Consider the following 15,181-nt stretch of genomic DNA (forward strand, 5'->3'; position numbering starts at 1 on the left):
AAAATTCCAGAAAATGATGTCACGGCTTTAGAAGCTTCTGATAGGCTAATTGACTTCATTTGAGTTAATTGGAGGTGTACCTGTGGATGTATTTCAAGGCCTACCTTCAAACTCAGTGCCTCTTTGCTTGACATCATGGGAAAATTAAAAGAAATCAGCCAAGGCCTCAAAAAACAAATTGTAGATCTCCACAAGTCTGGTTCATCCTTGGGAGCAATTACCAAATGCCTGAAGGTACCACGTTCATCTGTACAAACAATAGTATGTAAGTATAAACACCATGGGACCTCGCAGCCGTCATACCGCTCAGGAAGGAGACGCGTTCTGTCTCCTAGATATTAACGTACTTTGGTGCGAAAAGTGCAAATCAATCCCAGAACAACAGCAAAGGACCTTGTGAAGATGCTGGAGGAAACAGGTACAAAAGTATCTATATCCACAGTAAAACGAGTCCTATATGACATAACCTGAAAGGCCGATCAGCAAGGAAGAAGCCACTGCTCCAAAACCACCATAAAAAAGCTGGACTATGGTTTGCAACTGCACATGGGGACAAAGATCGTACTTTTTGGAGAAATGTCCTCTGGTCTGATGAAACAAAAATAGAACTGTTTAGCCATAATGACCATCGTTATGTTTGGAGGAAAAAGGGGGAGGCTTGCAAGCCGAAGAACATCATCCCAACCGTGAAGCAAGGGGGAGGCAGCATCATGTACTTTGCTGCCGGAGGGACTGGAGCACATCACAAAATAGATGGTATCATGAGGAAAAAGCTTTTTTACAACAAGTTACGCTACCAAAAAGGGATTGAAATTGTGGAACAACCCATAAATGGTGAGCACAGACTGAAGCCCTACACTTTACATACCGGCTACTCATCACGAAACGACACTAATTAAACCACTAACAATTATGTGGTTACTACATCCACTTAATCAACATTATTGAAGCATGAATTGAGAAAATGTCATCAGTTTTTTATATATATATATATATATATATACACACAGTGCCTTGCGAAAGTATTCGGCCCCCTTGAACTTTGTGACCTTTTGCCACATTTCAGGATTCAAACATAAAGATATAAAACTGTATTTTTTTGTGAAGAATCAACAACAAGTGGGACACAATCATGAAGTGGAACAATATTTATTGGATATTTCAAACTTTTTTAACAAATCAAAAACTGAAAAATTGGGCGTGCAAAATTATTCAGCCCCTTTACTTTCAGTGCAGCAAACTCTCTCCAGAAGTTCAGTGAGGATCTCTGAATGATCCAATGTTGACCTAAATTACTAATGATGATAAATACAATCCACCTGTGTGTAATCAAGTCTCCGTATAAATGCACCTGCACTGTGATAGTCTCAGAGGTCCGTTAAAAGCGCAGAGAGCATCATGAAGAACAAGGAACACACCAGACAGGTCCGAGATACTGTTGTGAAGAAGTTTAAAGCCGGATTTGGATACAAAAAGATTTCCCAAGCTTTAAACATCCCAAGGAGCACTGTGCATGCGATAATATTGAAATGGAAGGAGTATCAGACCACTGCAAATCTACCAAGACCTGGCCGTCCCTCTAAACTTTCAGCTCATACAAGGAGAAGACTGATCAGAGATGCAGCCAAGAGGCCCATGATCACTCTGGATGAACTGCAGAGATCTACAGCTGAGGTGGGAGACTCTGTCCATAGGACAACAATCAGTCGTATATTGCACAAATCTGGCCTTTATGGAAGAGTGGCAAGAAGAAAGCCATTTCTTAAAGATATCCATAAAAAGTGTTGTTTAAAGTTTGCCACAAGCCACCTGGGAGACACACCAAACATGTGGAAGAAGGTGCTCTGGTCAGATGAAACCAAAATTGAACTTTTGGCAACAATGCAAAACGTTATGTTTGGCGTAAAAGCAACACAGCTGAACACACCATCCCCACTGTCAAACATGGTGGTGGTAGCATCATGGTTTGGGACTGCTTTTCTTCAGCAGGGACAGGGAAGATGGTTAAAATTGATGGGAAGATGGATGGAGCCAAATACAGGACCATTCTGGAAGAAAACCTGATGGAGTCTGCAAAAGACCTGAGACTGGGACGGAGATTTGTCTTCCAACAAGACAATGATCCAAAACATAAAGCAAAATCTACAATGGAATGGTTCAAAAATAAACATATCCAGGTGTTAGAATGGCCAAGTCAAAGTCCAGACCTGAATCCAATCGAGAATCTGTGGAAAGAACTGAAAACTGCTGTTCACAAATGCTCTCCATCCAACCTCACTGAGCTCGAGCTGTTTTGCAAGGAGGAATGGGGAAAAATGTCAGTCTCTCGATGTGCAAAACTGATAGAGACATACCCCAAGCGACTTACAGCTGTAATCGCAGCAAAAGGTGGCGCTACAAAGTATTAACTTAAGGGGGCTGAATAATTTTGCACGCCCAATTTTTCAGTTTTTGATTTGTTAAAAAAGTTTGAAATATCCAATAAATGTCGTTCCACTTCATGATTGTGTCCCACTTGTTGTTGATTCTTCACAAAAAAATACAGTTTTATATCTTTATGTTTGAAGCCTGAAATGTGGCAAAAGGTCGCAAAGTTCAAGGGGGCCGAATACTTTCGCAAGGCACTGTGTGTGTGTGTGTCTATATATATATATAAATATATATATAAATAAATAAATATAAAGGTGTGCCTCTGCTTTCAAAGTAGGCCCTAAAACCACACCACAACATACCCACACAGTCAATGCTGAAATGTAGATGGTGCATATGTGACAACACATATGATATATGACATGGTGCAATGGGCTTGCATAAATAGTTATTATCAAAAAGCAATAATATGAGCAGATAAAACGCTAACATGAATCTTGGGCTTAGTGTGTTTTTGTGATTAAATTTGTTTTAATGAAATCAAAGAACGAGGTCACTGTGATATGCCATAATTGTTCTAACAGTCAACCTTTCATTAAAGTAATACGGACTTCAGCTACTTCTTACCTTCCTTCCTCCTTCCTACAGTATGATTACTACCCAGACATTAGAAGTGAGGTGGTCTAATTAGCATCAAGTGAATATCAAACCTGACCATAGACCATTTCAGGCAACACTTCATTTGACTTGGAAACAACAGTCAAATGGTAATGACATAATAATAACCAGGTCATTTCTGGTACTGTAAAATAAGGTGCTACTGACATCTCTTACAGAAAGTGGATAGGACTATACTGGAAAAATGTTCTCACTTAATACTTCAGTCAACCTAAAGAAAGCTAACGCAAAGCAGCAAGATTTTTTGTACAAAAAGGCAGCTCCTCCTGAGAACATAAAACATGGTGGTCCTGATAATGATATGGTGGGTGCTCACCTGAGCCTTCTCTTTGTAAGGCTGCAGCTCAGTCACCAGCCTCTCCAGCTCCTGGGCCTTCTTCCTGGAGACACTCAGCTCCTGCTTGGTCTTCTCAGCCTGACCCTGCAGCTCCTGGAGCTGCTTGGCATGGTGCTCTGAGGCCTCAGATAGGGCCTTCTGCTGGGAGGTCTGAAGATCCTTGGCCTGGGCCTCACACTGCTGCAAACTCTTCTCCTACACACACATAAAATGAAGGAGACAGTAACTAACATCAATCATTTGCTGTTTGGTAGGGGGACAGCGGTAGATTATTTCAGTGTTTGGGTTAGAGACAGTAAAACGTCTATTACTGAAGAATGTAGGCAGTTTTACAACAAACATCTACTTTATCCCAATCATCAACATCTCAAAGCCATCTCTGGGTTTTCACTCACCAGTTGTGTGATTTTCCCCTGCAGGTTGCTTAGCTGGCCCTGATGCTCGTCTCTGGCAGCCTTCAGCTCCTGCTCCTTCTGGGCAACTTCCTGCTGTTGTTGCTCCTCAGAACATGCAGCCCGCTCCTTCTCCTCTGCGAGTTGGGTCTGTAACTCTTCCAGACTCCTGGTAAAAGGGGAAGGAGGGGGAGATCAATCTCTGACCAAATGGACCAGTGGCATTCACACAAACTGTGGCTTCATTGTAGAGGACAGATTCAAACAGTTTTAGACTGAAACTGAAGAACTGATAAACCAGGGTGATGGACAGGTTTTGTGCATTGTTGTCATGCTCTCATTAAATATTGGCACTGGAGGAAACCGGATTGTGGATTTCTCAGATGACAGTAAGCCATTAAACTACTTTAATATGTTTGAGAACACCTTTGTTTGTGACATTTCATTGTGTACCTTTTTTTCTGAGTGATGTCTTCATTCATTTTGGTAAGCTGTGCTGAAATGTCGCCTGATGACTTCATCATGTCTGAGATGTCACTTTGGAGCTTGGCCTTTTCGTTTGCGAGCTGATCAAGCCTCTCCTCTCCAGCCTTTAGCTTCCTCTCCAGCCCTGAGTGAGAGGAAAACATAATTCAGTCATGGGTAACAAGCCTTAATCCACATGTACACAGCCAATTTGTTACACAATATAAACATAATGACTACCTCAGACTCTCTATAGTGATTATTTTAGTAAAACATTGGTGATATTTTGTGGTGTTGGTCAGGGATAACTTTCTCAAAACAGGTTGCGGTTGCCCTTTTGATTCACACATTGATTCAGTAATCACAACCTGGTTTATCGGGCAGAAACTCAAGACAACAAAAACAAGCAGGTTTGGAAACCCCTGGTGTAGGTTGCAAAGTTACATTACTGAATGTACGTAGGGAGAATGGTCATATTGAGCTGTGTGTACTGAAGGGTAGTGCTGGCCAGTGTTCTGACCTCCACGTTGGCTTCTAAGAGCCTCTGAGTGGGATGTGCACTGCTCTTTTTTTTGTTGATAAGCTTCTAAAGCAACTCTGACAGAGAATGAGGGAATTTAGACCGACACTATCAGCTTGCATCATTCAAGTTCTTAGCACTAAGCAAGACAACTACATGCACTAATATACTGTCTACTGCTTGGCCATGTGGACCGAAATAATGAATTATTTGCACAAAACCACATAATTGCTAATCATTAGATTAGCTTGAAGTCAGCATTTTCTTTCTGGTAAAATGTCTTGCAGATAAAAACCCACGTAACCCAAGTAATAAGAAAACAAAGACTAACGTTGTTACAGGTCAAACATCCTGTAACGTTGATACATGAAAAAAGTACATCCATTTACCTTGCATAGTTTGTGTTGACTTAGCCTGATTGTCTGTGCTTTCTGACAGTTTTTGTTTCTGAGGAAATAAAAAACTTTGATGAATACATTTGTGCATGCTTAAGTCAAGAGTTTTCCATGACAAACCTCAAAATGATTGACAACTAATAATGTTCTACACAAGTTATTTAACCAACATTTGTATTTAAGGATTATATCTTTGATGGTATCGTAAGTGTGTAATAGAGGGTAGATACGTTTTATCATTCCCATGAAAACAAAAAGCTAGAATTTCAATGCTATGCTCTTCCTTACCTGAGCTTACCTTGAGCCCTACAGTCATGCAAGTCCACCCATTCCCAACCCCTGGCACCACAACACCAGTCATAAGCCCTAGTACTCACCAGGTTGCCCAGCTCTTGCTCCAAGGAGACCTTGTCTTGCAGCACAGAGGTCAGGCTCTGCTGCAAGGAGAGGAGCTCCTGCTGCTTACCCTCCAGCTCAGAGTTCAACTCACTGACCTACAGCCACAGGCCAGGGCATGACACCATGGACATGGAGAACATTTTGAAGGGGGGAAAAATGAGGAGTGACAAAATGAAGGAAAAGCTAATAATGAGTCAAATGAAACAAAAGCAAATTGCTTTGAAGGTAGGGATAAATCAATACAACATCAAATACCACAGGTGTGTTTCACACTTATTTTTCTGGAAAACTCACAAAATAGAAACTGAATATGGTCATGGACAATGGTAGTATGGCGTGGGTATGGACCTACCCTGTTGCCCTGTGAGCGAGCTTGGCTCTGGGCCTCCTCCAGCTGGGTCCTCAGGTTCTGGAGAGCTTGGTTACCTTGGCCTGCCTGGGACTGCAGGACCTCCATAGCTGCCACCTGCTCCTGGACCTCCTTGGCACGGTCCTGGGTCTGCTGGACAAGCTTAGCTTCATGCTCCTCCAGCTCGTTTACCTTCAGCTCAGCAGTGTGCAGTTTGCCCAGCACGTCCTCCATCTCCACCAGGTGCTGCTCCTCAGCACTCTCCACACTGGACCGCAGGCTCTCCTCCAGCCACTCTTTCTCCTCCGACATGACCAGCAGCTGTTTGTTGAGCTCCCCTGTTTCCCGTGCCCGGGCTGCAGCCTCTGCCTCAAACCTGGCTCCCGCCTCCTCCAGTGCCTGCTTGTGCTCCACCTTCAGCCTCTCCAGGGCACTCTTGGTCTCCACCAGCTCTGTCGTCTGGGAACCGGCCCCTTTACTGAAGGACACCTTCAGCTCCTCCGTGGCCTGCTGGTGTGAGGCGATGGCAGAGTCCAGCTTGCAGCGCCACAGCTCTATGACGTCTGCATTCTCCTTCTCGTTCTGACTGAGGCGCAGCTTCAACTGCTCGTTGTCTGTTGAGACCTTGGTGGATGAGACTTGGAACTGAGACACTGCCTCACTGTGGGCCTTCTCCTCCGCTGCCAGCATCTCCTTCAGCCCTACCAGCTCAACCTGTTGCTGGTCTTCTTGAGAGGCCAGCTGAGCCCTCAGAGAGCTCACCTCTTCCAAGAGAGGGGAGATGGTGGAGTCTGAGCCCTCTGAGCTTTGCTGGACCTCCAGACGCAGCCGCAGGTCAGCCACCTCCCTGGTCCTCAGCACCAAGTCCCTCTCCAGTTCCATGATGCGGGACTTCTCTGACACCGTGGCCACCTATGGGACGGCACAACTCTGGCTCAAACAAAAGCATGTTCTTCAACCTATGGAAACATTGTGATTGTGTGTGTACTGGCAGGACAAGAGGGTAGCTGTTGAAGCCCCTTGTCATCAGACAGGTTTACATGGGTCAATATTTTTCTAAGAAAGTCATTACAAACAGATGTCCTTCATAGTTGCAGTAGCGCAATGAAAGTAACAGCGCAGACCCACATTAGCATAAAATGCCTACATTTGAAGTCCTACACCGCCCTCTAGTGGATATAAGCTGGAACCATATCAGTCATCACACATAATTATTGTGTATTGAACTACTGTCCCCAAATGCTACAGCTTCTACTGGTTTTCATCCTTACGTTTATGTCAGGGGTCAATTTAGGGCAGAGAAACTTGATAGTTAAGACTCTCTCCCCCAACTAATGACGTCAAATGATTAATTAAGAACCAGGGGAAAAAACTAAACCAGCAGAGACTATTGCCCTTGAGGATGGCAGTTTAATACTCCATCACTGGCTGTGAAACCCCTGACAGACGCATATAAGAATTGTTAAGGGGTGGGAGCAGGAAATAGACTTGCAAGAGGCGGGGGTTCCCAGATGGGCAGGACAATTGGGGCTGGTAGAATTGGGGGGGACAAAGGACAACTGGGAGCAACGGTTGGGTATAGGGGTGCTGTCTGGCTACCATGTTGCACCACAAAAGCTGTGGAGACAGTGGGCAGAGGAAAACATGGAGAAAGAGGCAAGTGAATAACCCCACGATGGAGAACCCTAATGATCCTTCCTATATGTAGTGTGGCCCTGACATGGCCGAAGTCTAAGTCTAGGTTTTACCCAGAAAATGACAAATCTAAAAAGAACAGGATTGATGTTTAGGAAAACTATAAGTACAACTATAAGTTCTTTTTTTTGGGGGGGAGGGGGGATTTAAAGCCTGAATATTTGTTTTGAGTGACAGCAGCCATGTGCTTAAGATTCCTGTTCTGGTAAGATACAGGAATGTTTCATGTTTGACAAAATGGGAAGAGAATGAACTTACAGCTGAGGCCAAGAGATAATATTCTTAATTTCAAGTAAAAAGATTAGTCAACTACACCATTCAATGTTTGCTTAGAGATATTCAAATGCAGTTAAATACCGACTTTCCATCCACAAGCCTCTATGGCAGAAGTGGTCAGAAAAACAAAATATGGAAGCAAGTGCAACAGGTATTTGGAGATCCTCTGTAACCCATTGTACACCCTCCCAAGAGTTGCAACATTACCCCTGGTACCATCCACACTCCACCCCTCTTTCCAAACGCACCACTGTGCAGAGCAAGATCCATTACCCTAGTGTCTTCTAACTCTCTCTGGAGTTTCTCAGCTTTGGTCTTTTCAAAGAGCAGGCTCTGTTCAAGCTCCTTAATGTGGGCATGCTCCAGTTTGGTCTGCGTCTGTTAGTAAAGAAGGGGAGAGGAAGAGAACAAAACCAGTGCCACCATCACATGCCAGCCCAACGCAGACAGAGGAAGAGGGAGGGAGAGGAAGGAAGGGTACCCCATGCAGATCCCATGCCAACCACAGGTGAGCATTGGGGATGTAGCTGGAGGTGGTGATAAGAGGATATGATAGAAGCAGCAGGGGAGATGTGCAATGTTTATGGATGTGTAGTTGTTGGTTGTGATTAGAGGAATCCATGCAGAATGACCTGGTGAACAACCAAAGGGAAAGACTAGGAAGGAATGCATAGAAGTATGTGTGAACAACTGAGTGAGTGAGCCAGCAAATGAGCGCAAATCGAAATGGACGTGACTGCACATAAAAAGAGAAAGCACTGTTGGCATGTTTGTGCCCCCCCCCACCATCTCCTGCTTTACTCTATGATTTTGAGGTCCTTTATGCACATTCATGTGAACAGGAAAGGGAAATGAAACTTAACTTTTTACATGAAACGGCAATGCCGTGGCAGGTTGTAACAGCAACACTGTGCTCTCTCTCTTCTGTGATCACGCCCATTTGTTTAGTGAGTATAAGATCACTGATCAGCAGATAAAACAATATCAGAAACCATGTACATTCATAAAGAAACTACTTCGAACAGACAAATCAGTAAAAAAATAAATCATAATTTAACTGTAGAATGGGGCAGAACGTATAAAAAAATAAATAATAATTTAACTGTAGAATGGGGCAGAACATATAAAAAAATAAATAATAATTTAACTGTAGAATGGGGCAGAACATATAAAAAAATAAATAATAATTTAACTGTAGAATGGGGCAGAACGTATAAAAAAATAAATAATAATTTAACTGTAGAATGGGGCAGAACGTATAAAAAAATAAATAATAATTTAACTGTAGAATGGGGCAGAACATATAAAAAAATAAATCATAATTTAACTGTAGAATGGGGCAGAACATATAAAAAAATAAATAATAATTTAACTGTAGAATGGGGCAGAACATATAAAAAAATAAATCATAATTTAACTGTAGAATGGGGCAGAACATATAAAAAAATAAATCATAATTTAACTGTAGAATGGGGCAGAATGTATAAAAAAATAAATCATAATTTAACTGTAGAATGGGGCAGAACGTATAAAAAAATAAATCATAATTTAACTGTAGAATGGGGCAGAACCTATAAAAAAATAAATCATAATTTAACTGTAGAATGGGGCAGAACGTATAAAAAAATAAATAATAATTTAACTGTAGAATGGGGCAGAACGTATAAAAAAATAAATCATAATTTAACTGTAGAATGGGGCAGAACGTATAAAAAAATAAATCATAATTTAACTGTAGAATGGGGCAGAACGTATAAAAAAATAAATCATAATTTAACTGTAGAATGGGGCAGAACGTATAAAAAAATAAATCCTAGTTCACCCCTCGGACCGATTCATTAATTTTTACATTAAAATGCAATTAATTGAATTGCTACCAAGTGCAGAACATTTACTTCCAATTTCAACAGATGGCAATGGGAAGGTTGGAGCTCAAGACCGTGACTAGGCTGTGAGATGCATCTCCAGTGGTTGGTCAAGACCGTGACTAGGCTGTGAGATGCATCTCCAGTGGTTGGTCAAGACCGTGACTAGGCTGTGAGATGCATCTCCAGTGGTTGGTCAAGACCGTGACTAGGCTGTGAGATGCATCTCCAGTGGTTGGTCAAGACCGTGACTAGGCTGTGAGATGCATCTCCAGTGGTTGGTCAAGACCGTGACTAGGCTGTGAGATGCATCTCCAGTGGTTGGTCAAGACCGTGACTAGGCTGTGAGATGCATCTCCAGTGGTTGGTCAAGACCGTGACTAGGCTGTGAGATGCATCTCCAGTGGTTGGTCAAGACCGTGACTAGGCTGTGAGATGCATCTCCAGTGGTTGGTCAAGACCGTGACTAGGCTGTGAGATGCATCTCCAGTGGTTGGTCAAGACCGTGACTAGGCTGTGAGATGGTGGAGGGGAGCATCTCCAGTGGTTCCATGCTTAGCACTGGGCCAACATGAACAAGAGGAGAAGAAAAAGAAGCAGTAACGTCACTGACTGAAGCAGTTACAAGACAACATTAGTACACCGTCAATTGCTTGAAATCAACAGAAAACATTTGCTGTGTTGATTTGGTTTGTTGTTGTTTTTTAAAAGCTGCATGCATGTGAATAATATATATTTCTGCAGTAAGTAGTACACAGACAGTTAGTATGCAATCAAAGGAAGATAAAAAAGGGGTATTACTTCTAACCCTGTAGCACTCATTTTTAAAGATAATATTTGATGTGGGACGCCATCAGGGTAATTGGGATGGTCCCCTGATTGGAGTTGCACTGTGGGATAAATAATGACACAAATCCTTTGATCAGACGTGTACATATTAAACAGCCCCCGGTCCACCTGCTTCCCAGTCTCTGCTCCATAAACAAAGATATAGTTAACCAAGGGAGAGGCAGAAAAAGTAAGTTGTTCTCCAAGAAATAGCCCACATTTCCACCAAATAGCACTAGAGCGATGGTGAAGAACAGTGTGCAAACCTTACAGTCTGATGTGCCAACGACATTTCTTAGCAAGAGGGAAGCAGGAAAGAAATAAAAACCAACTAATTCCTAAAATGATCCTAGGCTCGTGTGTTTATTTCAAGCAAACAGTGTTCCAAAAACAAGTTGGGAACATTCAAGCTGTGTTAATATCCACATGCTACATAGTCATGAAATGAGGAAGACCTCCAGGTTTGTGAAGATCGGTCTAATCAAGGCACTGCGCATATTTGGAAGAATGACAATACATGGATAATAGTTTAGTTATTTGTAGATCAGCGAGTCTGCACAGTGCCGTGCTCAAGCTGATCCTCTACAAAAGCATGACTTCATGGACACTAAAAGAACATCAGAGCCAGGTTCAGTCAGGTCTGATTCTGACAGCTCTGTTCCATGGAGGACCTTACTGTCACACGATAGAGAATGAGATTTCAGTCTCGAGTGAGATGGCATCGATCATGCCATGCAACAAACCTAATAGGACTGTGGGCACTGGGCAGGACAGATCTCTGGTGTAGACAGACTGAAGAGAATATTCATGCTCAGTCCTTGGCATACTAGATTAAGGACATGTCACTGACAAGGACACCAATCACTCACTTGCCAACTTAAAATCACAAGCCGGTGGCCAAACTGTTGATGGAATGTACACAGAGTAGCCAAATAGGGACCTTCAATAAGATTTATTAATTGATTATGTTAGAATCTAACGAACACCCTACCACTTTAATCTCAGGGATCGGGACCAGGGATGTTACAGAGTGACTTAATTCCAGAGGTGGACTCTAGTCTGCACTCATCAGAACAGGATGCTTTTAACTCAAAATGTCTGTTTCACAAGACAAGGAGTTTCAACGGCAGTCCTGATGAGATGCAGTGTTGGTGGATTTCTGATACACCTCAGCATCAAATGGATTAATTCCAGTCAGTTAGGGGCGATTTTAACTTGAGATCAAAGATGCTCCATAGCATTAGAAAGGAAAACTGTATTCATATTTTTGAGTTTGTGTAGAAGTGTGTGTGTGTTTACCTCCAGGTCTCCTTTGGTAATGCAAGCTTCTTCCACGCGGAACTGGAGGTCCTCCACTTTCCTATCACACAGAGCACACTTCAGATTATAGTTCAGGAACATTGAACATAAGAGGTCTGAAAAAGGAATCATGGATCAAGGGTTTGAAACAGGGTTTCAATCTGACCTACATAATGTCCCCCCCCCCTTCCCCATTTTCCTCCTGTGATACTGTACTGATAACCAACCATCAGAACATAGTTATACCCATATAGTTAGACCCCATACCCCCTGGACTTCCTTCACCCCACACCCCTCTGAAGCCTCACCGCTTCTCCTCCTCCAGCTGATTGAGCAGCTCAACCTTCTCCTTGTCAGCAGCCTCCACCAGGGTGCGTAATTGGTCCATCTTGGCCTCCATCTTCACAACACATGAATATGCATTCATTAAAACAGATCATGAATATAAGTTGAGACACTCATGACAAAACAATGTTATGGAAGGCCGCTATGCATCTGGGAGTTGGCTATAAAAACAAGTGCTATCTCATTGCCAGCAGATGGCAGTGCAGAGGTTTTTGTGACATGAGTGAGGTACAGCAAGGTGTTTTCCCAAACCATTACCCAAGGTTGGTCATGTATGACATAACACACTTCTGCAGATGAGAGTACAAGTTCCAAAACTGTAACGTCCTGGGACTTATCTGTGGGGAAATGTGTGTGTAAATAATCCTGAGGGCGAATGCTTGTGTGTGTGTAAACCATGAGGAGGAACTAAGTGTGTATTGACCTGCTCCTGGTCCTCTCTCAGCAGGGTCAGTTCCTGCTCCACCTCGCCCACATGGGTGGTTGCCTTGGCCACCTCTGCCCTCTCCATGTCACGCTCCGCCATCAGCTGCTCAATGTGCTGCTGCTTCTCCTTCAGCACCTCCTGAACTGCTGTGGTGCCAGAGATCTTTCTCGAGTACCGTGATGACGTTTCTGTCAGCTGTGGTGGTGGGGTAGGTAGAAGAGTGTTTAGACTGGTTAATGGGGGGGTGGGAGTTCTACTCAGGACAACAAAAGACAAGACCAATGAAAGAACAGACATCTTGTTGCTCTGCAGTTGTGAATGTGGATGCACTTATGAGTGTGTGTGCGCCTCACCAGGCCTGTGCGGCTGGGCTTGGCACTGACGGAGGATGCCACAGAGCTCATGGAGCTGATGGAGGAGGCGCTGGGGCTGCGCTTCAGGCCCGAGGGCGTGGCCACCAACTTCCGCACCATGGTCTTTGTCTTGGCCGGCGTGGTAGAGGGGAAGCCAATACGCGTGACCTTGTGGACTGGGGCAAACAGGCCATACTTGGGTTGGCATTGAAAGTATCTGAGGAAATACAAATTAAGTGGATAAGAAAAAAACAGATGTCACTGCGCCCCCCCCCGCAGAAAAAAAAAGTCTTATATACAAATAACACCCATAAGACTTGCCGGTACTTAACTCTCTTTTAAACAAACTGGTTGCCAGAGTAGCATGTTTCTCAAGCGTGTGTGATAATCCTCTCTGGTCTGATTACCTGGTTCCTGCCACTGCCCCATCGTTCTTTCCCAGGGGCTCATCCAGTTCCACACCACACCACTCTCCCTTGGCAAAGTCTGTTTCACCAAGAAAGCGAACCACACCAGCTTTTGTGCCACCAACCTGCAGAGAATGTGCAAAGAAAGAGTTCAGAAAAGCCTAAAAAAATATTTTTTTATTATTCGATTTTCTATTATAGAGCGCTTTCATTACTGAAAGAATCTCAAAGCACCTAGAGGGTAACTAGCTTGGCATGAGATAAGACTACCAAGGCAACAGTTCATAATAATAATAATCATCATAATAATCAATACATGCAACCTGTCAACATCACGGGGCTGATAAATGTATCGTCAGCGATTCCTTTTACAATGCTCTAAAGCAGTGATCACTTTCTAAGTCAAAATGCAAGCCGAGATCTACCGCTCAGATGTTTTAAACATGGCTAAACGTAAGCCTATGCAACATTAACCTATTAAAAACAGTTCTGTAACAATTAGGTTTGTGCAGTAGGCTAAAGGCCCAATAAATTATCGCTGCATATTGGATATGCTTGAATTACCCTGCCAATGTTGTCCTTCACAGACCATTTAGAAATTATTTGGTAATAGATCATTTGTTGTATTACTTGTGAGGCACAGCTAAGTGAGCATAATCATTTGCGTTACTATTTTTGGGGGACGGATGGTCAGTCTGAGGGGAGGGAAGGAGCAGTGGTGAGGCTGCCTCTCAACCAACTCACCGTCCCACCGTTTTCTCTCCATTTGCTGAGAAAAGGGGACAGTCTTCCAGCTGATGGTGAAACAAGTCGCACTGCATTATTTCTGCCTCATGCACAAATTCATATGGTTACTCCTATGACCAGAGACTGTTAAATATTCATCGATATTAAAAAAGCCACAAGCCACTAATAATAACCCAAGCTCATCAGAAGACTTTGCTATACTCATTCATTGCAGCTGCAATGCTGGTTGTAGCGTGAGTGGAAGTAGGAAGAACGCACATTTGATGGATTATAAAATCTTTGAACGTGTTGACAGTGTTGAATAACAATTTAAACATGAACTTACTCATAAAAACAGCACCTCTTTGCTGTACTCGTTGAGTCTCTCTCTTGTCATGGGTTTAGAAGTTTAAAAATGTCAGTGTCAACTTTGCTGTGCATTCGAGGCTTCTTTTTACAGTCTATGGCTTGAGGGAATTGTGCAAACACAGTGATCTGAGCTACCTGATTGGCCAGTGGTAGGCCAAAAGGCGCACTTGATTTGCTCTCTGGCCCTGCCGGGTAGGTGGAGTTCTCCACCTTTACACAAATGAAACGGTTAAAAACGGGAAAACTTTGCCATCCTGGCACTAGGGCTGCTGAATCAAGTGCACCTAGCAACAACAGAGCCAAACAAATTAAGAAAATAGCAACGGAATGCTTTATCCTTTGTTTTTTTACAGCAACGTTTGGTGGTCAACCAGTAATGCCTTGGAGATCGACCAGTATCGCGATCGACCGGTTTTTGACCACTGCTATAAAGGGAGAAGTGAGGAATACTGTGGTGAGAAAAGCACCCTCCCTTCCTCTGAGCGTGGGTGACACTTCCTCTTAACACAATGTGTTACACAGCCCGAGGCTGACGGAGAGAGAGAGAGAGGGGCCTTGGACAACACACTCAGGACGGAAGGTGCTCATACGAGGACAGAGCTTGGCTGTGAACAGAGGGACTATACACAGAAACTGAGCTCACTGAGGAGTGTTAGAACGGATGTTCTCATTGGTCAGTGAGAAGT

At 43.3% G+C, this 15,181-nt stretch overlaps 1 protein-coding gene across 8 annotated transcripts in view; it reads right to left on the reverse strand.

The window, feature by feature from the left end:
* The window catches only part of clip1a (CAP-GLY domain containing linker protein 1a), a 57,800-nt gene that overhangs the window by 23,461 nt on the left and 19,158 nt on the right, over window positions 1–15,181 (reverse strand). For 5 of the 8 annotated variants that reach the window (XM_036935913.1, XM_036935909.1, XM_036935908.1 and 2 more), the window contains exons 4-15: window positions 13,401–13,525; window positions 12,994–13,210; window positions 12,638–12,835; window positions 12,177–12,268; window positions 11,869–11,929; window positions 8,150–8,254; window positions 5,909–6,817; window positions 5,535–5,651; window positions 5,152–5,209; window positions 4,231–4,387; window positions 3,781–3,946; window positions 3,365–3,580 (exon numbers count right to left, since the gene is read on the reverse strand). In XM_036935913.1, the coding sequence (XP_036791808.1) occupies window positions 3,365–3,580; window positions 3,781–3,946; window positions 4,231–4,387; window positions 5,152–5,209; window positions 5,535–5,651; window positions 5,909–6,817; window positions 8,150–8,254; window positions 11,869–11,929; window positions 12,177–12,268; window positions 12,638–12,835; window positions 12,994–13,210; window positions 13,401–13,525 (2,421 nt within the window). Of the gene's footprint in view, window positions 1–3,364; window positions 3,581–3,780; window positions 3,947–4,230; window positions 4,388–5,151; window positions 5,210–5,534; window positions 5,652–5,908; window positions 6,818–8,149; window positions 8,255–10,542; window positions 10,579–11,868; window positions 11,930–12,176; window positions 12,269–12,637; window positions 12,836–12,993; window positions 13,211–13,400; window positions 13,526–15,181 lie in introns of those variants that run through there. The other 3 variants (XM_036935910.1, XM_036935911.1, XM_036935912.1) reach the window with 3 other exon arrangements.

Source organism: Oncorhynchus mykiss, chromosome 11, assembly GCF_013265735.2.
Source record: "Oncorhynchus mykiss isolate Arlee chromosome 11, USDA_OmykA_1.1, whole genome shotgun sequence".
Lineage (NCBI taxonomy): Eukaryota > Metazoa > Chordata > Actinopteri > Salmoniformes > Salmonidae > Oncorhynchus > Oncorhynchus mykiss.